Source organism: Microtus oregoni, unplaced genomic scaffold, assembly GCF_018167655.1.
Source record: "Microtus oregoni isolate MIOR12 unplaced genomic scaffold, Mior012 000012F_ref0000307, whole genome shotgun sequence".
Classification (NCBI taxonomy): domain Eukaryota; kingdom Metazoa; phylum Chordata; class Mammalia; order Rodentia; family Cricetidae; genus Microtus; species Microtus oregoni.
Genome location: NW_024543071.1, coordinates 52,749,560 through 52,776,493, shown reverse-complemented (window position 1 = coordinate 52,776,493; position 26,934 = coordinate 52,749,560). Strand labels below are relative to the sequence as shown.

At 41.2% G+C, this 26,934-nt stretch overlaps 1 protein-coding gene across 1 annotated transcript in view; it reads right to left on the bottom strand.

The window, feature by feature from the left end:
- CUNH11orf80 (chromosome unknown C11orf80 homolog) overlaps positions 1-26,934 on the bottom strand; it is an 82,250-nt gene that overhangs the window by 30,037 nt on the left and 25,279 nt on the right. Inside the window, 2 exon segments of the mRNA XM_041662194.1 lie at positions 425-508; positions 12,485-12,594. Coding sequence (XP_041518128.1) covers positions 425-508; positions 12,485-12,594 — 194 coding nt within the window.

Genomic DNA, 26,934 nt, shown 5'->3' with positions numbered 1-26,934 from the left:
AACAAGATGTAAAGTCCTAGCCAAACTAACCAACAGAAAAGACTCAAATGAATAAGACTAGAGATAAAAAAGGAACCACTACAACAGATGGCAATGCAATTTAGAGAATCATTAGGTCTTATCTAAAAAAAAATATATATATATATATATATATATATATATATATATATATATGTTCCTCTAAACTAGAAAATCTCAAGCTCATTATCAACCAAAATTAAACCAAGGTGAGCCTGGCATGGGATGCACACCTCTGATCCCATATTCAGGAGGCAAAAGCAGGCAGACCTTTGAGTTCTAGGCCAGCCTGGTCTCCATAGCAAAATCCAGACCAGCCAGGGCTACTCAGTGAGTTTCTTGTTTTGTTTTTGATTTAAAGAAACTACAGATAAATTGATACTATTTAAAGGATATATAACTTCACCTTGTGATGAATTATGATGATTTTTCGTAAAAAACGCTTTATAATCAGACAGCCTGTCATCAAACTTCGAGGATTTTCATCAACCTGTAACAATAAACACAGCCTGTAACTCCACATATGTAAACTCAACAGCACAAATAAGTTAAATAGGCATTTCTTCCTATAAGAGTAAATATTCAGGATATCCCAGCCCAAAACTCCAGTGGCAGCACCTGCTCCACCAGAGGCCAAGCAAGTGCCCCCTCTACTTTCTCAGTGCCTGCCCAGCCCACCCAGAATTAGTCCTCCCCTCCTTGTTAACATATCTGATCTCTAGAGGACCCTCAGCTGGACCAAAGGATACAATGGCTGCCAGAACTTCAGCCCCAATTCAGGTGGAAAATCCCTACTCGACCAGAGGCCACCGCAGCCATCAGAAGTCAAGCCCCCAACTTGGATGGAGATTGACCTACTCAACTACAGGCCACTCCAGCCAGAAGACCAGAGAGGAAACAGAAACAAAGGGAACAAAACACCCATCCAACAAAGGCAAACTCAGAAATTGGTACCTAGACCTATGATCACCCCAAACCCAGATGCCTAGATGCCAGTGTAAGAATACAATTAACAACAGCCAGGGCATTATGCCACCACCAGAGCCCTGTTATCCTACTACAGCAAGCCCTGAGTATTCTAACACAGTTAAAGCACAAGGAAACAACATTAAAACCAACTTTATGGCCAAGTGGTGGTGGTACACGCTTTAATCCCAGCACTCGGGAAGTAGAGGCAGGTGAATCTCTGTGGGTTCGAGGCTGAGTACCAGGACAGGCTCCAAAGCTACGAGAAACCCTGTCTTGAACTACCCCCAAACCCCAAAACAAAACAAAAAAACAGCTTTATGAAGATGATAAAAGTCCTTAAAGAAGAAATTAATAAATCTCTTTAAAAATCGAGAGAAAACCAAAAAATTAGAGGAAATGAATAAATCCCTTCAAGATAGTAAAAAAAAACAGTTGAAGGAAACAAAACTGTTTAAGACCTGAAACTGGAAATAGAAGCAATAAAGAAAATACAAACAGGGAATTCTGGAAATAGAAAATCTAGGTAAGTGAAGAAGAATTACAGACATCATCACCACAGCAAACACCACCAACAGAATAAAAGAGATGGAAGAGAGAGCTCAGGCATTGAAGATAACGATAGAAAAAATAGAATCATCAATCAAATAAAATGCTAAATCTAAAAAAAATCATGACATAAAAATTCCAGAAAATCTGGGACACTATGAAAAGACTAAACCCAAGAATAGTAGGAATAGAAGGAGAAAAATTCCAGCTCAAAGGCCAAAAAAATATTTTTAATAAAATCATAGAAGAAAATTTTCCTAAAGAAGGACATGCCTTGGCCTGGAGAGATGGCTCAGAGGTTAAGAGCACTGACTGCTCTTCCAGAGGTCCTGAGTTCCATTCCCAGCAACCTCATGGTGGCTCACAACCATCTGTAATGAGATCTGGCGCCCTCTTCTGGCCTGCAGACAGAACACTGTATACATAATAAATAAATTTAAAAAAAAAGGACATGCCTATAAAAGTACAAGAAGCTTACAGAACACCAAATCAATTGGACCAGAAAAGAAAATTCCCCTTGCTACATAATCACCAAAACACTAAACATACAGAACAAAGAAAGAGTATTAAAATCTGCAAGGGAAAAAGGCCAAGTAACATATAAGGGCAAACCTATTAGTATTATCCTGACTTCTCTCAATGGAGACTCTAAGAGCTAGAAAGGCCTGGGCAGATGTCCTGCAGACTATAAGAGACTACAGATACCAGCCCAAACTACTATACCCAGAAAAACTTCCAGTCACCACAGATGAAGAGAACAAGACATTCTATGATACAGTCAAATTTAAACAATATCTATTCACAAATCCAGCTCTACATAAGGTACTAGAAGGAAAACCTGGGCCCAAGGAGGTTAACCACACCCATGAAAACACAGGAAATAAATAATCTCACGCCAGCAAAACCAAAATGATGTGGGAAGGCCTTCTGTATATGTGTTGCTTTCATTGGTTAATGAATAAAGAAACTGCTTTGAGCCTATAGCAGGGCAGAACAGAGCTAGGCAGGGAAAACTGAACTGAATGCTGGAAGAGAGAAGGTGGGGTCAGAGAGAAACCTTGCAGCCCCGCCGGAGACAGACGCCAGATGAAAACTTGCCGGTTAACCACAGCCACTTAGCAATACACAGGTTAATAGATATGGGTTAAATTAAGATGTAAGAGCTAGTCAATAAGAAGCTAGAGCTAAAAGGCCAAGCAGTGATTTAATTAATCCAGTTTCTGAGTGATTATTTCGGGAGTCTGGGCAGCCAGGAACAAACAAGCATTTTCCTACAACACCAAAAGAAAGGAAGCGTACGTGCTCATGTGCACCCACAGATACACACACCCACAGACACACACACACATACAGACACACACACACATACACACAAACATCACCATCCCACTATCAACGAAATAACAGAAATTAACAATCATCATTGATTATTGATATCTCTCAGTATCAATGAACTCAATTCTGTAGCACAAAAATAAAACCCAGAGACAAATATTGGGATTCATGTTGAAGATCAGAAGAGCAAAGCAGCCAACTACTAGAGAGACCTCTTACCTCTACCAGATCTTCAGACTGAAAGGTTGAGAGCCTGTCTCCATGAATCCTCAGACTCCACACTACACTGAGTTCCTGTCTCTCCCTGTTTCTATTCCTCTCTGCGCCCAGCCATGTCATTCCTGCTCCTTAGTGCTGGGAGTGTGTGACTTCTGAACACTGGGATTAAAGGTGTGAACCTACCACCACCTGGATCTGTTTCTGGATCCATTTTGTATAGTGCAGGGTAGTCTTGAACTCATAGAGATCCATCTGCTTCTGTCTCCTGAGTCACCACTCCCTGGCCTGTATGGCTGCTTTGCCCTCTGATCTTTAGGCAAGCTTTATTTATTAAAACACAAACAATATGCCACTACACAATTCCCCAATAAAAAGACATAGACTAACAGAATGGATGTGAAAACAGGATCCATCTTGCATACAAGAAACACAACTGGACATCAAAGATAGACATTACTGATGTGGATTCCCCTCGTATGCTGTGAATACCATTGGTTAATAAAGAAGCTGTTTTGGGCCTGTGATAGGATAGAGCAGAGCTAGGTGGGGAAAACTAAACTGAATGCTGGATAAAGGCGGCAGAGTAAGGGAGAAGCCATGGAGCTGCCACCAGAGACACATATGCTGAAACCTTGCTGGTAGGCCACAAGCCTCGTGGTAAAATATAAAATAATGGAAATGGGTTAATTTTGGGAGTCTAGGCAGCTGGGAACCAAACAAGCAGCTTTCCACAACACATTACCTCAGAGGAAAGGGTTAGAAAAATATTTTCCAAGCAGATGGAAGCAAGTTGGTTTAGTCATTCTAATATCTAACAAAATGGACTTCAAACCAAAATTAATCAAAAGAGACGGGGAAGGAAAAATCTACCAAAATGATCTTTCAATTCTTAACATCTGTGCCCCAAATGCAAGGACACCCACATTTGTAAAGAAAACACCACTAAAGTTTAAATGACACATTGAGAATGGGAGACTTTAACACCCCATTCTCGCCAATGAACAGGTCATCCAGACAAAAACTAAGCAGAAAAATAATGGAGCTAACAGAAGTTATGAACCAAATGGGCCTACCAGACTCTACAGAACATGTCACCCAAATACAAAAGAACACACCTTCTTCTCATCACTCCATGGAACATTCTCCAAAATTGACCACGTATTTGGTCACAAAGCAAGTTTCAATAGATACAAGAAAACTGAAATATCTCCCTGCATCCCATCAGACCACCATAGATTAAAGCTGTATTCTAACAACCACAAAAACAGGAAGCCCACAAATCATGGAAACTGAACAACTCTCTACTGAATGACTACTGGGTCAAGGAAAAAAGAAATATATAGAGAGAGACAGGGAGGGAGGGAGGGAGGAAGGGCGGGAGGGAGGGAGGGAGAGAAAGAAAAGAAATGAAGACTTCCTAGAATTCAATGAAAACTAATACACAACATACCCAAACTTACGACAATGAAAGTGGTGCTAAGAGGAAAGTTCATAGCACTAAGTGCCTACATAAAGAAACTAGAGCAATCTCATACTAGCAATTTAACAGCTCACCTGAGTTCTCAACAGAAGGATCTCAAATGGATGAGAAACAAAGCTTAACCGTCAGGGAAATACAAATCAAAACTACTGAGATTCCATCTTACACCTGTCAGATGGCTAAAATAAAAAACACAAGAGATAGCTCATGCTGGCGAGGATATGGAGCAAGGGAAATCACTCCTTTATTAGTGGTGGGAGTGCAAACTTATACAGCCACTATGGAAATCAACATGGTGGTTCCTCAGAAAATTGGGAATGGATCTACCTCAATACCCAGCCATACCACTCTTGGGCATATACCCAAAGCATGCTCCATCCTACCACAAGGACTCTTGCTTGACTATGTTCATAGCAGTTTTATTTATAATAGCCAGAAACTGGAAATAACCCTAGATGTCCCTCAAAGAATGAATAAAGAAAATGTGGTAATTAACACAATGGAGTATTACTCAGCTGTTAAAAACAATGATATCATGCTGGAGAGATGGCTCAGAGGTTAAGAGCATTGGTTACTCTTCCAGGGGTCCTGAGTCCAACTTCCAACAACCACATGGTGACTCACAACCATCTATAATGAGGTCTGGTGCCCTCTTCTGGTGTGCAGGCATAATGCAGCAGAACACTGTATACATAATAAATAAATAAATAAATCTAAAAAAACCCCAACGATATTGTGAAATTTGCAGGCAAATGGATGGAACTAGAAAAAAAATCATCCTAAATGAGGTACTCAAGATTCAAAAAAGACAAACATGGTATATGCTCACTTATAAGTGGACTCTAGCTGTTAAGTAAAGGATAATCATGCTACAATCCACAGGCCCAGAGAGGCTAAATAACAAGGAGGGCTCAAAGGGGGAATGTATAATCTCCCTGAGAAGGGGAAATAGAATAGACTTTTCAAGTAGACTGGAGGCAGGCGAGGATGGAAGGAGCCAGGTGGGATCAGGCCTGTGGGGAGGAAGAGATGACTAGAACTGGGGGGTGATATAGAAACTTAGTGGAAACTCCCTGAAACCTAGAGTGACCCTAGCAAAGCTCTGAGTAATGGGGAATATGGAGCCTAACCAGCCATCTTCTATAATCAGGCAAGACTCTCAGCAGTGGAAGTGGGACATCAACGCAGTCTCAAAACCTTCAACGTACAAACTGTCCTGCCTGTAAGGTGTACAAGGGTAATGGTGACACAGAACTTGGAGTGTCCAGCCAATGACTGACACAACCTGACAGCCATGCCTGACACTGCCTGGATGGCCTGGAATCAGAGGCTGGGCAGTCCAGATACCCAAGATAGAACAAAACACTACTGGCAAAAAGAGTCAATAAAATTATTTCTAATGATATTCTGCTATACTCATAGATCAGTGCCTAGCCCAGTTGTCATCAGAGAGGCGTTATCCAGCAACTAATGGAAGCAGATGCAGAGATTCACAAACATTAGGGAGAATAAGGGGAACCCCACAGAAGAGAGGGAGGAAGGATTATAGGAGCCAGAAGGGTCAAGGACATGTGAGAACCCAACCCACAGAGTCAACTAATTAGGGTCAAGGTTTACAGGGACAGAAGCAACAATCACTGACCCTGTATGGGTTTGAGTGAAGTCTTCTGTGTATGTGTTATGGTTACATAGCTTGGTGTTCTTGTGAGACTCCTAACAGTAGGTGAAGTGCTCTAATAGGCCCAGTCATGGCAAATATGGCTCTGGCAGGCCTTACCCTTCCCTCTCTTCTGCCTTGCTACAACCATTAGATTACATTCCTAAAGGTTCATTCCCTTATTTGGCTACTTCCTCCTCCTGAGGCTGACTACTAAGGTACAGCTACTAAAGTACCGAAGCCCAGCAATCAAGAACCCCCTTTGGCTATCTGAATTAACATGCGCAATCAAATTAAGCAACTCATTTCCCTTTATAAACTGCCATTTGCCTATGGGTTGTGCAGTCTCTCTTCAGTCCAGAGTCCTTTGTCCCTCTGGGGAAAACATCCCTTCCTTTTCCCCCTCATCCTATCTCCTGTCATTGTCTCTTATTCTCTGCCTTTTGTCCTTCTGGGGCACATAAATCTCCTTTGTGCTGAGAACTTGATCTTGGGGTGTCTTGTGCCTACATAGGTTCTTTCAGTGGGAGTGGAAGATGTCTTTGACTCTTTTGCCTACACTTGGGACCTCTTTCCTCTTACTGGGTTGTCTTGTTCAGCCTTGATATGAGGGTTTGTGCCTAGTCTTATAATTTATGAGGGTTTGTCCCTTGTCTTGTAACTTGTTATGTCATACTTGGTTGATATCTCTGGGAGGCCTGCTCTTTTTTGAAGGGAAACAGGAGGAGGAGGAGGAGTGGATCTTGGGAAGATAGAAAGGTGTGAGGAGGACTGGAAGGAGTGGAAGGAGAAACTGAGGTCAAGATGTAATACACAAGAGAAGAATTTTTAAAAAGTAAACATTAAGGACAGTTTTGGGATATCCATGGAGAAATGACTTGGAAAAGGAGAAATGTACAAAAAATGGAATATAGGGAATTTGATACAGGTAGAAAATCTACTTCATGGAACTTCAAGAGACAAATGAATAAAAGATTAATGTACACTCACAATGTCAAAAACCACTTTTTGGAACATATCTGAAGTAATTAAGACTGGTGATGAGAAAAGTAATTCTGTCTTCGGTGTCTAATGTGCTTTGGGATAATTTGTATTAAGAAGCTGAAGGAAGGGCTGGGGAGATATGGGTAGTCAGTAAACTTAGTGTCTCGTAAACATGAGGATGGATATTCGATAGCAGTTTCCTGGAGACTGAAACCGCATGGAATAAGATTGTACAGAAGCTCCAGACAGCTCAAAATAGCTCCAGGAAGTCCCTGAAACTGACCAGATGCACTAGGCTTCTTTCTCCCTCAAACAGACAAAGATTGTTGAGAGCCACTCTCAGACAACCCCAGCCACCTGGAAGAATCTGAGACCAGGCAAGCATCCTGTAAGAAACTGTAACCAGGTGAACTGCCTGGGAGAGGTTTAGGATAACTGAGCCACCTGTTAGGACACTCTCCAACCAGTTGAGCCACCTGCAGGCTGTGCAGTGAGCTTCAGTTTCCAGCTTTTGTGAGATGTCAACCATGCTGGGGTGGGCTTTGGTGATGCAGCTGTTTGGGAGTAACTTCTGTTCCTGTAAGTAACCCCTCACCCAGTACTAAGAAGTCGAGGATTTTTCATACTTATAAGCAGAGGTGATTAAATAGAAACTGCAGTCCTGCAGAATACATAGTGTAGTCACATCCTTCATTTAAAATGCTTGCTAGAGTTGGATGGCGGTGGCACACACCTTTAATCCCAGCACCCATGAGTTGGAGGCAGGAGGATCTCTGTGAGATTGGGGCCAGCCTGGTCTACAGAGCATGCTTCAGGACAGTCAGAGATATACAGGGAAACCCTGTCTTGGAAAAAAATGTTTAGTATAGAATGTTTAAATGGTAGACAAACAATTGTATTTTAAAATCATTTTCTGTACTTGACACTTCAAAAGCAAGTTCTTGAAACAGTTTCAAATCTTTGAACCTTGCTAATTACAGGGTGTATCAAAAAGCAAGCTGATTACATCTAACAGTAAAGCAAATAGTAAGTAAAGAAAGTTCATCAAACAGATCTAAAAAGAGAGGCTACAATTAATGATGATGGCTACTATTTACTTAGCACACTACAGGCCGAGAGTTACGAGGAAGCAGGAATATTCCCATTTTATAAAGAAGATCATAAAACTCTAAGTTAATATATTTGTTGAAGTTCATAGGTAGATAAATGACATCACTGGGATTCAAACCTGTAACTGACTCCCTGCAGTCTGGTACCAAATGTAGCTCAAATTCTAATTGCTCTTAATAATAAAAACTTAGAGTCAGATATTAGGGGGTAGAATCTAAGAGATCAGAGAAGCAGAGCAGTCAGTCACTAGAGAGAGTTTTTAACTCTACCGATGCTCAGACTAAGGGGCAATCCTGTCATCATACTGCATACTCAAACTGCACCTCCAGACTGCATCCTCAGACTGCACTGAGCTCCTGTCTCTTCCCTCCTTATATTCCTCTCTCTGCCCAGCCATATCACTCCTGTTTCTACCTCCCTAGTGATAGGATTAAAAGACATGGAATCCCAAGTGCTGGGATCACCTTTGTGTGAACTCCGTTTCTCTTTTAAACAGATTCAATCTTGTGTAACCCATGGTAGCCTCTGTCTCCGGAGTCCTGGAATTAAAAGTGTGTGCCACCACTGCCTGGCCTCTAGTAGCTTAGCTTTGTGCTCTGAAATTCAGGAAAGCTTTATTTGTTAAAAACACAAACAAAATATCATTACATTTCCCCCTTTTTGTCTAAAATTTTAAAAAGGCTATAACTAATAAAGAAAACTATATACAATATGTATAATAACCAAATAAAATATATATAGGCAATAAGTACATCAACAATGTCTAGTCCATTAGCACTTGACAAATTCAGAGAAAATACTCCATTATATATCTTACCTTGGTAAGTCCAAGTGTTGTACCTAATTCACTTTTTACCCTAATTTGCATTATCATCCAAAAATATCTTTTAATATCTTTCAACTTTATACACTGTATACCTCTTTAATTAGATTCTTTTCTGAGTCTGGTAAACAAAGAAGTCTATAACTATACCTATCTATTCTTCAACTCCCTCAGAGACCCGAGAAAGAAATAATATTAACTGAGTAAGCAGAAAATACTAGCAAGTGACTTCCAAAAAATGTGAAAAATGACAGAAACAGCTGGCTGCCTGGACAATCTTCCAAGGTTCCTCTGCAACACTGAAGCATCCATATTCAGCTTAAAGGCCTAGAATATTTGACAGATTTTTCTAGGAAGCAGAATATTTAAAGGACTGTCCCGCCTTGTCTGGGCAAGGCTTTATAGTCACTCTTCTTTGTGTCCTGCTTGTCCACTTTAGGACAGCATGCTGTCAGCGGTCAAGGCAAGGGCATTTTCTTGCCCAATAGCTTACTTTTGCAACAAAGAAAGTAAACTCCGTGTGGAGTTTCTTTGATGCCCATTGTCTTCTCTGAAGTAGATTGGTGCTGCCAGGAGCAGACATGTCTCATTGTCATAAAAAGAAGAACCTAGGTTATTAAAACTCCTTAATTGCCATATTCTGTAGATCTCTGAAGTGTTTGAAGATGATGTGTCTATCTATCTTTTTTGACCTTGAAAACATACCTAATGGGACAAGTTTAATTGTAATAGGTGACTTCATTTCCTTATTATCCTAAACAGTTGGTAATTTGCATTGCATTGTTAAATGAGCTGTATAGGTACAAAACCTTGAACAAGAGTAGAAATGTATGTATAGTATATTCTAACAAAATTAATCTCAAATTTGTATCAATATACATAATTTGTATACAATATACAAAGGTCTAATTCAATTAAGATACTTTAGACTAATAATTGCTTTTTAAAAGTAGATTCAATAATCTACCTTTTTATCATATTATATCTATATCCTCCCTTTTTTCTTTCAGAGTAGATTCAATAATCTACCCTTTTCTCCTATCATATACTCCACTATTTTTTCATGAAAAATGACAAGCAATGCCTACATGTGACTACTTAATATTACATTTATTTATTCACTCACAAAACACTAATATAACTTATTTGCATATATGGGTCTATAGAAATAAAACAACCTACAAATTAGAAAGGTTCATAGTTCTAGGAGAAATAAGTAACTCGTATGACAATGTAAAAAGTTTTGTAATCTAAAGATAAACAAAACCGGGACCTGCATCTAAGTCAGATTAGAACACCAAGAAAGTTACATCAGGTTAGCAGAGAATAGTAAATTGTTACTTTTAAGAGCTGGTTATAAGCTGGGGGCTGCACTCTGCTATGGTTGGTAAAAGATCCTAAAATGTGTAGAAAGTGAACTTGCTTTGAGCTAAAAAGTCACACCTGGGTAGCTTTTGGGTACATCATACCCTGAAATCAAAAGACTATTGCAAACTCCTTGAATATCTGGAATGAGACCTCCACTCCAGGGTGACTTCTCTGAGAAACCCCCAGTGATGGAGCAACTGGGCTTACTACAGGCCAGTGTGGCCAAGGCAGCTTGGTGAATGATTTTGAAAAGACATTTAATGTCCTGAAGATTTCTATGCCCGGAGATAAATATACAAAAAGTGTAATTTTGCTATTGTTTTGAATTGTAATATAAATATCTGATATGCTCTCCCTGTGAGAGCATTTGACTCAAAGTGGTCACAACCCACAGGTTCAGAACCACGTTTTAAACCAAAATGCCTCACTCTAACTGGAAAAAATACACACCAATATATTACCAGTGGCTTCCTTGATAAGGAAATTATAAATATACTCTAAATATTTGATTTAATCATACTTTTATTTTTCTTAGGGAAACAGTTTTGCACTAGGAAAAAAGAGAAACTTTTTTCTTCCAAGTGTTTTATAACCTCTTGTTCCAGAATTCCTCTGATCTAAATTCAAATCTGCTTTCCAATATCAAGACCTCTAGACCCGAATCCCTTGTGGTTGGGATTCCCTCAGTGCTTACCTTATTCTGGCGTATATCACAATGTTTTGTAATGTTTGCTGACATGTGTGTCTTTCCTTTATATTCCAAGTTCCTAACGATCAAATAACACCTCCAGAGGAATGTGTACCCATAAGACCTAGCTCAGTGTGACTAATATGAACAGACACTGCCTTCTAAGTGAATAAATATTGAACTAGCATTGACCTATATGAATCAGACAGTTTAAGTTCTAATTCTTCCACTTTCATATGACACCAGGAAAGTCAACCCAATTCTCTGCATCTCAATTCTGTCATCTGTAAAGTGGGGTGCTAATCCTATTTCATAGATGTCAGAGGCTTAAATATTTGTAAATGTCAGTCATGTGGGTTATTTGCTCAAACTGGCTGAATCACATGCTCTCAGTTCTTTGCATTGCTTTCCTCGGTTCACCGGAATCACCTTTTTATTGCTTCTTGGCATCAGCAGTTTCAGAGCTGACTAACCATTAACTGCTCCAGATTGTTTACTTTGCACTCCCCTAAAGAAGATAAGGCACAGTCAGAGTATCCTGAAGTTGTGCCTGCCCCTCCCAGAAGGAATTTGCAGTTATTCAAACACGGAAGGTTTTGGTTTTTGTTTGTTTCTGGAACCAGTTCCTACACAGCTCCAGCCAGACTAGAATGTGCTATGCTGCTGCTGAGGATGCCGCTGAACTGATCTCTTCCTGCTCCACCTTCCAAGGCCCTAGTTGCCATGGTGACTATTTTTAGACATAGCACCTTAAAGTCAGTGAAGGGATTTTATTTTTCACAAATAAGAGAGATCTCTCTATTACACACTGAGGAAAGGCCATGTAAGAACTGAGTGACAAGAAAACAGTCTGCAAGCCAGGAAGAGGCTCTCCAGACAGCAATCGTGAAGGTGCTCCACCCCCTCCAAACATCCTCTCTCCAGAGCTCAGTTGATCCCAGGGATTACAGACACAAACATTACACCTAACCCAGATGCCATCTTGGTCTTGGACTTCCAGCCTCCAGAACTGTGAGTAAATAGATCGTTGTTGCTTAAGCCACCTGGTCTATGGTATTTTGTGTAGACACCCAGACTAGTGAGTTCCCAAGGTCAATTAAATATCAGCCTCTCAGTAGGACCCAGACATCAGCATTTTGGGAGCTCCTAGGTCATCTAATGTCTACAAAGCATCTTTATTTTACTCTACCTTCAAACTACAAAGGAACCAGGCTTTCTTTCCTGTAATTGTAATTGTGTGAAACTAAGTCAAATAACCAGAGTGTATAGAACCACAACAAAACTTGCCTTAAAAGTCATCTGGAAGGGTGTTACGCCTGATGTGTCTTGAGAACGGTCACCCTCCTTTGAAGCCCAAGTCAGCTTTGCAGAGAATCTGGGCAGCACAGGTTGTATGTCTAAACAAGAAGAATGTCAACAAATCAGAACAGCAGTTTGGGTAAGCAACAGATTCTGTGATATATTTATTAAACTGAGGAGCCAAGAAGGCCTGCCTTCCTCTGATGAAAGATTACCTGAAAAATGTGAAATATGAGAACTGGCTATACATCATCAAATTGCTTCAATATTTAGAATTACTTTCTGGAGGAAAGACACCTAATCTCATATTTTTAATTTTTTTAGATTGGAACAATCTAAAATTTCAGTTTCTATAAAGTTATGACTAGTGACAGACATTCCAGCTGATAAATGATAGTTCTACATTTTTCAACAAATAAATACATTACTTAATAAACACAAGTCCACTAAAACAACTAATTTAGAGCTAAAACCTGAAAAATTTGAGAATGACTGTTTCAGGCACATGATTTTTAAAATATTGCAGAAAATCAAATTCTCACCAATTTTAAGAAGTAATTGGTTGATATTTTGTATGTGTTGACCCAGAGCTAGCTTTCCATGAGGTACCTGGGAGTCATGGATTATCCACAACAAAGAGAGTATCATAGTATGTACCATCCCTCTTCTCTATTTTCTGTACCTGAATTACAAACTATAAAACAAAACAAAAAACAAACAAAAACCCTCCCATTCTATAAAGTAAAAACTTTTTAGTTCAGGAACAGAAAAGAATTAAGCCACTGTAACAAGTTACTTCAACTTCAAAAGCCTAATAGTAATAAAAACACCTTGAAATAATAATGCAAGTATTCGTACGTTCTAACTATTAAAAAAGTATGAACTTTCCCAAGATAAAGATCTAGACTCCCATCTTCATGAGTAATATTTTTCTTGTCATTGTGTTCTTCAAATCTAATTCAGTCACAAAGCCCAGGATAACTTGGTAGCAAGGTCATGCTACACTGGAGCTCGGTGACCTTGATACTGAACTCGGATACTCTGTGTTACTCTTCAGCTCACCATTGACCAACGGCCCTTTTCTGATTCAGTTGCTTTTCTGAGTTTTTTTTTTTTTTTTTGGTTTTTCGAGACAGGGTTTCTCTGTGGCTTTGGAGCCTGTCCTGGAGCTAGCTCTGTAGACCAGGCTGGTCTCGAACTCACAGAGATCCGCCTGCCTCTGCCTCCCGAGTGCTGGGATTAAAGGCGTGTGCCACCATCGCCCGGCTGCTTTTCTGAGTTCTATGTCTCTTTAAACTAGTAAGAGTATAGCAATGAGAGAATTGTCAGTGCAAGACAAAAGGGGGTGTTAAGTGTCTCTGAATTCTTTAGAATAATCTTGATAACCATATAAAACAAATTGTGTACTTTAAAAAAAGTCTACTCCAACCATCTCATTCTGCACACCAAAAAAGAAAGGAGCAAGCAGACAAGATATAGATTATATATAAAAAGGTGAAAGAATCAGAAGTATATTATTTCAAGAAAAATTGAGCCCATGTTGAAATCTCATGTTCTTGTTCAAACATATATTATAGAACAAATATTTTGAAATTTAATAAAGACACATTCATGGTGGGGAAAGAGGAAAATGTAATAGACCATAAATGGAAAGACAAGAGGGCTGCTTGCTGCTAAGCCCAACAACCTGAGTTCAATCCCCAGGTCTCACATAGTGGAAAAAGAGAACTGACTCCTACAAGTTATTCTCTGACCTCCACACCTGCACCAGGGATGAATAGGCACTGCCTACTCACCTGAGAGATGGCTAAAGCAAAGGAGAGGTGGTAGCCACGTTACTGATGCTGTGTGACATAAGTAGTCACAGGACTCAGAATCACACAACTATTACATCCAGGAGCTTTGCATCTCATTACCCAGGTAAAGTACAATTTAAGACATACGCCATGCCAGGCTAGGGCTCAGCAACCCTGAGAACCTTTTGACCTACCAGTTGACAACATGGGATGTATTCAAGCAAATAGGTCATGGATGATTAACTCTAAATTGCCAAGCAACGAAGCTTGATACCATCAAAACTATAACATGGCAAACAACAACACTTGTACCTGAGAGTTAGTTAGTAATTAGACATTTTAAAATAAATATCTATACCTTCAACAAAGAAAAAGAAGCCATGAAACAAGAACCCACTTGTTGTAAGGAGGCTGCTTGTTCGTTTCCCAGCTGTTCAGCCCAGAAATAATTACACAGAAACTGTATTAATTAAAACACTGCTTAGCCCATTAGCTCTAGCTTCTTATTGGCTAACTCTTACATATTAATTTAACCCATTTCTATTTATCTGTGTATTGCCACGTGGCTGTGGCTTACTGGGTAAAGTTCTGGCGTCCATCTCTGGTGGAGCTACATGGCTTCTCCCTGACTCTGCCTCCTTTCTCCCAGCATTCAGTTTAGCTTTCCCCACCTACCTAAGTTCTGCCCTATAAACAGGCCCCGGCAGTTTCTTTATTCACCAATGGTATTCACAGCATACAGAGGGGAATTCCACATCACCCACTGTAATAAGTTAAACCAAAAGTAATAGGGGAAGCCTTATTAAAAATATTGGAATTTAGGGCTGGAGAGGTGGCTCAGTGGTTAAGAGGCTGCTCTTCCAGAGGTCCAGATTTCAATTCCCAGAAACCACATGGTGGCTCACAACCATCTGTAATGAGATCTGGCGCCCTCTTCTGGCATGCGGGCATACATGGAGGCAGAATGTTGTATACATAAGAAATAAATAAATCTTTTAAAAAATATTAGAATTTAAAGATATGATGTTTGAAATTAAACCCTTATAAATGGGGGTCTGGAGAGATATCTCAGTGCTTAAGAGCACTGACTGCTCTTGCAGAGGACCCAGGTTTGATTCCCAGCACCCACATGGTGGCTCACAACCATCTGTACCTCCAGTTCCAGGGGATCTAACATCCTCTTCTGACCTCCACAGGCATCAAGTTCTCATGAGATATACATACATACATGCAGTCAAAACGCTCATACATAAAATAAAATGAACAAATAAAAAATAAAAATAAATCTTAAAAAAAACCTTATAAATGTTTCAGCTGGATGAGACTAAAACAAAAACAAGTTAGGATATGTTTTTAGCAGTATTATTCATAACATCCCCAAATGGAAACAACTCAAATGTCTACCAAATGATGGGTACTGGCTTAACAAAATGTAAGATATCACTTCAACTATAAAAAGAAATAAAATATACACTGTGTCCTGGCCAATCTTACATCAAATTGACACACAAACTAGAGTTATCTGAAAGGAGAGAACCTTAATTGAGAAAACGCCTCCATAAGATCTAGCTAGAAGGCATTTTCTTAATTAGTTATTGATGGAGGAGGACCCAGCCCATTGTGAATGGTACCATCACTGGGCTGGTGGTCCTGGGTTCTATAAGAAAGCAGGATGAGGGCTGGAGAGATGGCTCAGAGGTTAAGAGCACTGGCTGCTATTCCAGAGGCCCTGAGTTCAATTCCCAGCAACCACATAGTGGCTCACAACCATCTGTAATGAGATCTGGTGCCCTTTTCTGGTCTGCAGGCATATGTGCAGGCAGAACACTGTATGTATAATAAATAAGTAGAAAGACAGACAGAGAGAGAGAGAGAGAGAGAGAGAGAGAGAGAGAGAGAGAAAACAGGCTGAGCAAACCACCACAAGGTGTAGTGGCATATCAAATGTCTTTTAATAAATAAAGACTGCCTGAAGATCTGAGAGTAAAACAGCCTTACAGACCAGGTTATGATAACACACATCTTTAATCCTAGTGGTGCATGCCTTTAATTCCAGCACTAGAGAGGAATATAAGACAGGGGTGAGATAGCTCTCAGGCACTACAATTCCTGGAGGTAGGATTGCCATTTCAGACTAGGTCAAGGTAAGAGCCAGTGGCTGGTTGTTTTGCTTCTCGGATCTTCAGGTTGAACCCCAATTTCTGACCCTGGGATTTTATTAATCATGTTTCAATGGGAAGAAAGCCAGTAAGTAGCACCCCTCCATGGCCTTTGCCTCAGTTCCTCTTCCAAGTTCCTACCCAGTCTGAGTACCTGTCCTAACTTCCTTGATGATGAACAGCAATATGAAAGTATAAACCAAATAAACCCTTTCCTCCCCAGCTTGCTTTTAGATCATAGTGTTTCATCACAGAGATAGAAACCCTAGCTAAGGACTGGAGAGATGGCTCAGTGGTTAAGAGCATTGGCTGCTCTTCCAGAGGTTCTGAAGTTCGATTCTCAGCAACCACATGGTGGCTCACAACCATCTCAGAGGGAACCTGATGCCCTCTTCGGGCATAAAGGCATATATGCAGATAGAACGCTCATACATTGATGTGGGAAGGTCATTTGTCAATCTGTTGTTTCATTGGTTAATCAGTAAAGAAAACTGCTTGGCCTGATAGGACAGAAAATTAGGTAGGCGGAGTAAACAGAACAGAATGCTGGGAAGAAGGGAAGTGAGGCAGATGCCATGCCACTCCTCTCCAGGGCAGACACGATGAAGCTCCAGCCCAAGATGGATGTACACTAGAATCTTTCTGGTAAGACACCACCTCGTGGTGCTACAAAGATTATGAGATATGGGTTAATCAAGATGTGAGAGTTAGCCAGTAAGAGGCTAGAGCTAATGGGCCAAGCAGTGTTTAAATGAATATAGTTTGTGTGTTGTTATTTCGGGGCATAAGCTAGCCAGGCGGCTGGGAGCTGGGCAACAGGAACGCCAGCCCACAGCTCCTTCTACAATACATAAAATAAATAAATAAACTAGCTAAAACACACTGTAATATGGGGAAATCTTGAAAAAACAAGCTTAGACAAACACCAGATATAAAAGTCTATGCATCATACAATTCCATAATGTTCAAAATAGGCATATCAATAGGGGGAAAAACAGATTAATGTTGCCAAGGCACAGGGATTGAGGGCAAATAGAGTCATTACTGTTTTTGTTTTGTTTTGTTTTTGTTTGTTATTTTAGGTGATGAAAATACTGGAATTAGATAATGCTTATGATTAGATAATGAATTAGATAATTACTGAGACTATTTAAAAAGGTAAATTATAAGCATCAAAATGGTATATTATGGCATGTGGAATTTATACCAGTTCAGAGGAGAAAAGATAAAAGACATTAGGATAGATCCAAGAAAAATACTGACAATTATAATAAGACAAAAACAGATATAATTACTATTTGAATAAGTTAGCCAGGTACAAAGAAGTCTAATTTTCTAACAAATAAAACAGAGCTGGAGGATGACTCCACAGGTTAAAGATGCTTGCCTTGCAAGCCTGGCCACATTAGTTATATTCCTGGATCCCACACTGGAAGGAGATAGCTGACTCAAGAAAGTTGTCCTCTGACCTCCACATGCATGCCATTGCACATATGCTCCCACACTCCACATGCATGCCACTGCACATATGCTCCCACACTCCACATGCATGCCACTGCACATATGCTCCCACACTCCACATGCATGCCACTGCACATATGCTCCCACACTCCACATGCATGCCACTGCACATATGCTCCCACACTCCACATGCATGCCATTGCACATATGCTCCCACACTCCACATGCATGCCACTGCACATATGCTCCCACACTCCACATGCATGCCACTGCACATATGCTCCCACTCCACATGCATGCCACTGCACATATGCTCCCACACTCCACATGCATGCCACTGCACATATGCTCCCACACTCCACATGCATGCCACTGCACATATGCTCCCACACTCCACATGCATGCCATTGCACATATGCTCCCACACTCCACATGCATGCCATTGCACATATGCTCCCACACTCCACATGCATGCCATTGCACATATGCTCCCACACCCCACATGCATGCCATTGCACATATGCTCCCACACTCCACATGCATGCCATTGCACATATGCTCCCACACTCCCACACCATAGACACGGTAGCTAAAATTCCTTACCAGGGGCAGACTATGCAACATCTATCCCTTCTCCTAAGGCTCCAACAACAAACAGATGCATGATTCCTCCCAACTTCACTCTGGGCACCCAGTAAGTTTACAGAGCATAAGAGAAGGGTTACTTGCAGGGGTGTGGGTGCTCCCCTACCAAAAGGCTGCACCTGGAAAGCCTTTACCCAACAGGGATGATGCTTTCCTGTATCCATAAATGGAGCCCCTTCTCCCCTAGTCTGCCCCAACCTACATACTCTAGCCCTTCCCTGAGGCTGAGTCCAATTAAAGCAGCGTTCCCTACAACAGGTGGTGGGAGCAGCTGGATACTCAGGTGAGACTCTCATGACCCTCTCTGCCCCCCACAGGGGTATAAACAGTCAACAGTCCTGCAGGGATAATCCCTTTGCAAGGGGCACAGCTGAATTCTCCAAGGTGGCAATTGCTTGGCTTTGAAGATAGTCACAATATACACATACAAAAATACAATAATAATAATACAATAAATGACTTTAAAAGCAACATAAATATATCTCATTGAAACTCAGAAAAACAAAGATAAAAAAACTGTAAAAGCTAAAGGAATAATAATTAAATGAGTCAAAAGAAACACAAGCTAGGTCCAGGGCAATGGCTCAGAGGGTAAGGGCACTTGCTGTGCAAGCCTGGTGACCAGAGTTCTATCCCCAGAACTACATAAAGGTAGAAGGAAAGGACCAATTTCACAACATTCTCTGATCTCTGTATGCCACTGCATGCTCTACCTCTGCCACCTCACCCCACCCTGGCAATTGACACAATAATATGAGGGACAGAAGAGGAAACAGAGAGGGAAGCTGGATTTCTCATCCTCAAAACTTAGTGAGAAAAGATCATCTGGTGAGTACCACCTCAAAGATAAGAAAACTCACTTTGATTCTGGAGGTGTTGGGGATGGAACTCAGAATCTCACAGATGCTATGCAAATGCTCTTACCACTGAACAACACCCTTAACTTCTTACTATGGATTTTAAAAATTATCATTAGTGTGCCCAGATGCCAGATTAAGGTGTCCAGTGTCCTGCTCTATTATTTCCTCCTTATTCTAATGAAACAAGGTTCTTACCCTGAATCTGGAGCTAGGTTAGCAGACAGCAAGTCCCAGATCCTCCTGACTCTATGGTTACAAAGAATGACTTTTTTTCCACCCCAAGACAGGGTTTCTCTGTGTAGCTTTGAAGCCTGTCCTGGAACTTACTCTGTAGACCACACTGGCCTCGAGTTCATAGAGATCCACCTACCTCTGTCTCCCTGAGTGCTGGATTAAGGTGTGCATCACCACGCCCCACCTCCATATGGACTTTTAAGATAGGTAAACTACCATTAAAAAATAAGGTACTTTGGTATAACAACAAACAGAAAAACCAATGGAACCGAATAGACAATTCAAATATCAATCCACACATCTTCGAACACCTGATCTTTGATAAAGAAGCAAAAAATATCAAATGGAAAAAATAAAGCATATTTAACAAATGGTGCTGGCATAACTGGATATCAACATGTAGAAGAATGAAAATAGACCCATATCTATCACCATGCACAAAATTCAAGTGTTGTAATAAGAGCGTTGGGTGCCGTTCTGTTGTATTAGGAGCGGTGGGGCTGTGTCCCCAGCACCCTGGCCACCTGCTAGCTTATGCCCAAAATAACAACACACAAACTGTATTCATTTAAACACTGCTTGGCCCATTTCTATCTAGCCTCTTCTAGGCTAATTCTCACATATTAATTTAGCCCATTTCTAGTCATCTGTGTGTAGCACCCCAAGGTGCGCTTACCGGGAAGATTCTAGCCTATGTCCATCCTGGGTCGGAGCTTCATCACATGTGCCTCAGAGAGCAGAGCTATGCATCTTCCCAGGAGAGGGGAGCATGGCGTCTCTGAGCTCATTTCCTCTTCCTCCCAGCAGTCTATTCTGTTTACTCCTCCCACCTATGTTTTAACCTATGAGGGCCAGCCAAGCAGTTTCTTTATTACTTAACCAATGAAATCAACAGATTGATATATGACACTCCCACATCACTCAAGTCCAAATGCATCAAAGACCTCAACATAAAGCCAGCCACATTGAACCTTATAGAAGAGAAAGTAGGAAGTACATTTGAACGCATTGGCATGGGGAACCACTTCCTAAATATAACCCCAGCAGCACAGACACTGAGAGAAACAATTAATAAATGGGACCTCCTGAAACTGAAAAGCTTCTGTAAAGCAAAGGGCACAGTCAACAAGACAAAATGACAGCCTACAGAATGGGAAAAGATCTTCACTAACCCCACAACAGACAGAGGTCTGATATCCAAAATATACAAAGAACTCAAGAAATTGAACACCAAAAGATCACATAATTCAATAAAAAAATGGAGTACACACCTAAACAGAAAACTCTCAACAGAGGAATCTAAAATGGCTGAAAGATACTTAAGGAAATATTCAACATCCTTACTCACCAGAGAAATGCAAATCAAAACAACTCTGAGATCCCATCTTACACCTATAAGAATGGCCAAGATCAAAATCACTGATGACAACTTATGCTGAAGAGGTTGTGGGGAAAAGGGAACACTTCTCCATTGCTGGTGGGAATGCAAGCTTGTACAACCCCTTTGGATGTCAGTGTGGTGATTTCTCAGAAAATTAGGAAACAACCTTCCTCAAGACCCAGTAATACCACTTTTGGGTATATATCCAAAGGATGCTCAATTGTGCCACAAGGACATGTGCTCAACTATGTTCATAGCAGCATTGTTTGTCATAGCCAGAACCTGGAAACAACCTAAATGCCCCTCAACCAAAGAATGGATAAGGAAAATGTGGTACATTTACACAATGGAGTACTACACAGCAGAAAAAAATAACGACATCTTGAATTTTGCAGGCAAATGGATGGGGCTAGAAACATTATTTTGAGTGAGGTAACCCAGACCCAGAAAGACAGTTATCACATGTACTCACTCATAGGTGGTTTTTAAACATAAAGCAACGAAAAGCAGGCTACAAACCACAATCCCAGAGAACTTGGACAACAATGAGGACACTAAGAGAGACTTACATAGATCTAATCTACATGGGAAGTAGAAAGTATAAAAAGACAAGATATCCTGAATAAATTGGGAGCATGGGGACCTTGGGGAAGGGTTAAAGGGGGAAGGGGAGAGGCAGGGAGGGGAGCAGAGAAAAATATAGAGCTCAATAAATATCAATAAAAAATAATAATCTAAAAAATTAAGAAACTTTGGACTGGAGAGATGGATCAGTCATTAAAGGCTAGGTTTACAACCAAAAAACCAAAAAGTTTTCTTGCAAAAAGAAAGAATAAGAAGAACACTTGCTTATTATTGAGGTCCTTAAATTCATAGCCCATATAGAGAAAAAGAAGAAAAGGAAAGAAGAGAGAGAGGGAGGAAGACAGGAGGAGAGGAGAGATTGATTTTAAATACTTATGAGCGGTCAAAGAGGTGGCTGGCTCGGCAGGAACAGGCTCTGTGACCAGGCCTGGTGACTCTGGCCCCTGGAACCCATGTGGTAGATGAAGGGAGACCCTGGTATGTTGTCTTCTGACCTCCACATATGCATCATACACAAAATAAATGTAAAAAAAGTTTACTGTTAACAAGCCCTGATGTCAAGTCCCACTAAACCAACCAGCAAAACCATTTTTAAAAAGAGTTGATATTTTTGCATGTAGTATAAAGGGAGAAATGAGACACTGTCAATATTAAACTACTTCTTCATACATGTCTTTAATGATTAAAGTTGATGGGAAATTTTAATTGTGTGACAATGTGCACACCCACCAAGACCATTTATTGGGACCTCTCCAATTCTGAAGGTTCAGAATTTGGAGACTGAATGACACTAATTCAGAGGAATTCAGAAAATGTCTTGACTTTTCTTAAACCTTCCACTTAAAACGTATAAAACAAGACTTAACAAGGTCAAGGTCTGATCAAATAAAAATCAACATCAATAAAATAATAATAAATAAAAATAATAATAAAATCAGCATCAGAGGAAGATAACAAGATATAGAATATGACTTACATTATCTGATATAAAATAAAATTGTACAAGCCAGATGTTGTGGTATATACCTGTAATCTTGTGGGTCATGACCCCTTCAGGTCACATATCAGATATTTACATTACAAATCATTACAGTAGCAAAATACAGTTATGAAATAGCAATAAAATAACTTTATGGTTGGAGGTCACTGCAACATAAGGAACTATATTAAAGGGTTACAGCGTTAGTAAGGCTGAGAACCACTGGTGTAACCCTAGCACTTTAGAGGCTGAGGTCAGAGCATTTCTCAGGTTTAAGGCCATTCTGGCATACTTGATGAATACCTATCTAATATAAATAAATAAATAATTTTTTTTTCCCGAGACAGGGTTTCTCTGTGGCTTTGGAGCCTGTCCTGGAACTAGCTCTGTAGACCAGGCTGGTCTCGAACTCACAGAGATCCACCTGCCTCTGCCTCCCGAGTGCTGGGATTAAAGGCGTGCGCCACCATCGCCCGGCTTCACATTTTTTTTTTAAATAAATTTTTAAAAAGAAAAAAAGGCACGAATCAGCCAAAGCCTCTCCTATCATACTGATCATGACTTACCAAGGGCTCAGCACTGCTATCAATTCTCCGTATCTACTGTTTTCCAGTCTCTAATATTCACAGGGACCTCAGCTGGGGATAAGCAGGGATGAGCCATTGTCAGGGACTGATTCCCCTCACATTGCCTTAGGTTGTGAAGCCTCTGTAGCTATACTGTGAAGGAAGGATGAGTAGCTATATTGCTCAGCTTTTTTGCTCTGCAGAACTCGGGTTGACCTGATCCATGTCCCACAGCCTCACAAGTCAGGTGAGGAGCTCCTCCATTGCTGGCATGAAAGTCTCTAGCTTCAACAGCTCTGGGGCTGAATAGCCTGATTACCACAGTCTGCACCTGCCCATTGCTAGGCCTCTATCAGCACGCTGAACTACAGACCTCCCATTCTCTGTATTAATTCTCTATGTAAAAGGTCAGGCCTAGGGGAGTCTGTGGTCACTTTTAATTCCTCCTTTCCTCACCACCATCTGACTCCTTACCATGGCATGGCCTAGGTTCTAGTGTTCTAGGGTTCCAGGAGGGGTTTGTGTTACTGGTCTAATCTGGGCCCTCTAGTCTTATAAAATCACAGACCAACATGTCCATGTCTCCATTTCTTTTACCCAATTTATTCAACAAGTCTAAGACCACAGCTACAGCTACCAACCTCAATCCCTTTCTTGCTGCAGTGTCCCCATTGTCCCGCAATCTTCCTCCAGGCTGCCACCTTGGCCTCAGATAGGTCTCTTATTACCTCTATCAGTGGCCAGGCTGCCTCTGTAGCTGCTGACTCCTCTGCCCCCCCCCCAGGTGCTACTCCCAATACATGTAATGCCTGCTCTAAACCTTTGGCAGTTCCCAAAGCATCTCCAGGATCCCAAGGAGGACCCAAATATCAAGGAATCATTTCAACCCAGCCCACCTGGAGGAAGACTGCCATCCTGGGATGTCTCTCACACCAAACCCTTTCTTCGGAGGCTTTATCCTAGTTCTATGTCTCACTGCTCTCTGCACTGTCAATGCCCCGCCATAAGCTTTATAGGGATACACCATGTTAAAATTTTCTCTGCAGGTTGATGCACACCTTTAATTCCAGCACTCTATAGGTGATGTCAATCGAATCTCTGAATTTGAGACCAGCCTGATCTACAGAGTGAGTTCCAGGACACCCAGAGCTACACAGAAAAACCCTGTTTCAAAAAAACCGAAAAGTAAATTTCTTCTATAACTCCCCAGGACACACACACACTTCAGATATTTACCTCATTCTCCATATCAGAGACAATACTACTGTTCTTTCCAAACCCATTCTAAGTTTTGTCTTATGCTGTAAAGTATGCCCCAAATGTTGCTAATATTCCATCCTGGGGTAGACATGTACAGTATCAACCCCTTCTCCTAAGATCCCAACAACAAACAGAAGCCCAATTCAACCAAAGCTCCTTCTGGGGAACCAATGAGCTAATTGGGTTTCCTTATAGAGCATAGATAAGGAGTTACTTACCGGAGTGTGGGTGCTCCCTGAAAGCCTTTACCCAGCAGGAATGAAGGCTTCCTATAGCCACACAGATGGAGGCTCCTTCCCTCTAGTCTTCCCTGGCCTACAGGCTCTAGCCCCTCCTTAAGGCCCCGAGCAATTAAAGCAGAGCTGTGTATGGTTAGTGGTAGGGAGCAGCTGAGGGCTCAGGTATGAGGAGTAAACAGTCAACATGCCCACCTGTAATAGATAATCCTTTTACAAGGGGCACAGGTGAACTCCCCAAGATGGCAGTTCTCAACTCAGAAAGTAGGCATACACAGTCGATGCTAAACTGAGGGGTGACTTTAAAGCTTTTATTATGAATGTGTTCATTTATGGAAGCTAGTTCCAAATAAATGTTAGCTGCAACTAATGCGGACTCAGGAGCAAAAGCAAAGGATGGCAGTTATTGTCACCATTCCTTTTGTTTTTTCCAGACAGGGTTTCTCTGTGTAGCTCTGGCTGTCCTGGAACTCGCTCTGAAGACCAGGCTGGTCTCGAATCCAGAGATCCAGCTGCCCCCCCCCCCTTGAGTACTGGGATTAAAAGCATGCGCCACCACAGCTGGGCTCTGTCACTTTTGTTAAGTGACAGCCTAACAAACTTGTCTACCCTGTGGCTGCACTTTTGAGGATCCTGGCTTTGTTTCTTTGTTTGTTTGCTTGCTTGATTGCTTGTTTTTTTTGAGACAGGGTTTCTCTGTGTATTTGGAGCCTGTCCTGGAACTAGCTCTTATAGACCAGACTGGCCTTGAACTCACAGAGATCCACCTGTCTCCGCCCTCTGCCACCCCACCCCCACCCTGTACTGGGATTAAAGGTGTGCGTCACCACCACCTAGTGAACGTGGTTTATTTTGGTAGTGGAGAAATTTCCACCAAAATGACCAATGAAGATACCAAGTCATAATTTCCCATTTTTCCTTTTGGTTCCTTCAACACATTACATCAGCAGAAGGAAACATAAATATGTTCAAATAGTCTGAGTGAGGAATGAACTGATACGGAGGGAATGACAGCTAAGAAACAGACATTATAGAAAATCAAATGGGCCTTTTCCTAGGCCAGCATTTATGAAGTCATGTTCAGTTCCAAGTGCCAAAACCACGAGCCCTACCAAGTTGGAAAACAGACAAGTTTGAGTTGGGTATCTCCCAGATGACAACCAAACCAAAGACAGACTTGGACATCAAGGCCCAGCTGAAGGAGCTCAACATCACAGCAGTCAAGGACATTGCAGCCGGGAGAGGCCAGAAAGTTACCATAATTTTGGCTACAGTTCCTCAGCAGAAATCTTCCCAGAAAACCCATGTCAAACTAGTACATGAATGGAAGGGAATATCCAGTGGGAAGCATGTAGTCTTTCTGTTCGGAGAATTTAGCCTAGGCCAGCTTGAAAAGCTGCATGAAAAATAAACCGAAAGTGCCACAGACTGCATCCTACTACTGTGCATGAGCACTCAAGGTGTTGCTTCCCAAGTGAAACTGGGGGCAAGAAGGTCTGTGAAACTGGAAGACAGCTGGCTCATAAAGGTTTACGGAGACAAAGAACAACACAGAACAGAAGGCTGACACCTGTTTTTTGGCTTGTTTGCTTTGTTTTGTTTTTGTGTGTATGTGTGTCCTTAAGAATTCCCCAGAGCACCGTAAAGTAGTGGCACACACCTTTAATCCCAGGACTGGGAAGGCAGAGCTAGGTGGATCTCTGTGAGTTTGAGGTCAGCCTGGTCTACCAAGTTCTAGAACAGGCTCCAAAGCTACAGAGAAACCCTGTCTCAAAAAACAAAACAAAAACAAAACAACTCCCCAGAGCTTTGATTATAAATAATATGAAAGCTGGCATGACTGCCGATTTGACTTGGACCCCCAGAACTCATGCGGCAGAAAGAGAACTGACTCCTCCAAGTTGTCCTCTGACCTCCATGCACACTGTGCTACACACACACCCATACACTTGCTCTTACGCACAAACACATACATGGATGCAAACACACATAAATAAAGAAATGTAATAAAGACTTAGTGATAACTAAGTACCATTCACAGGAAGAAAAACAAAGAAAGCCATATGGAAATTCTGTAACTGAAAAGTTAAATCCTACTACAGAATTCGCTGGATAGATTTATCAGCAATGTAGACATGAAAAAAGAGTCACTGAAATCTCTAAAGACCAGTAACAAAAATATCCCCAAAGGGCCCAGTGAAATGCATCTGTGGACCCAGCTACCCAGAAGGTTGAGGGAAGAAGACTGTTGGTAGTCCAGGAGTTCGAGGCCCAGC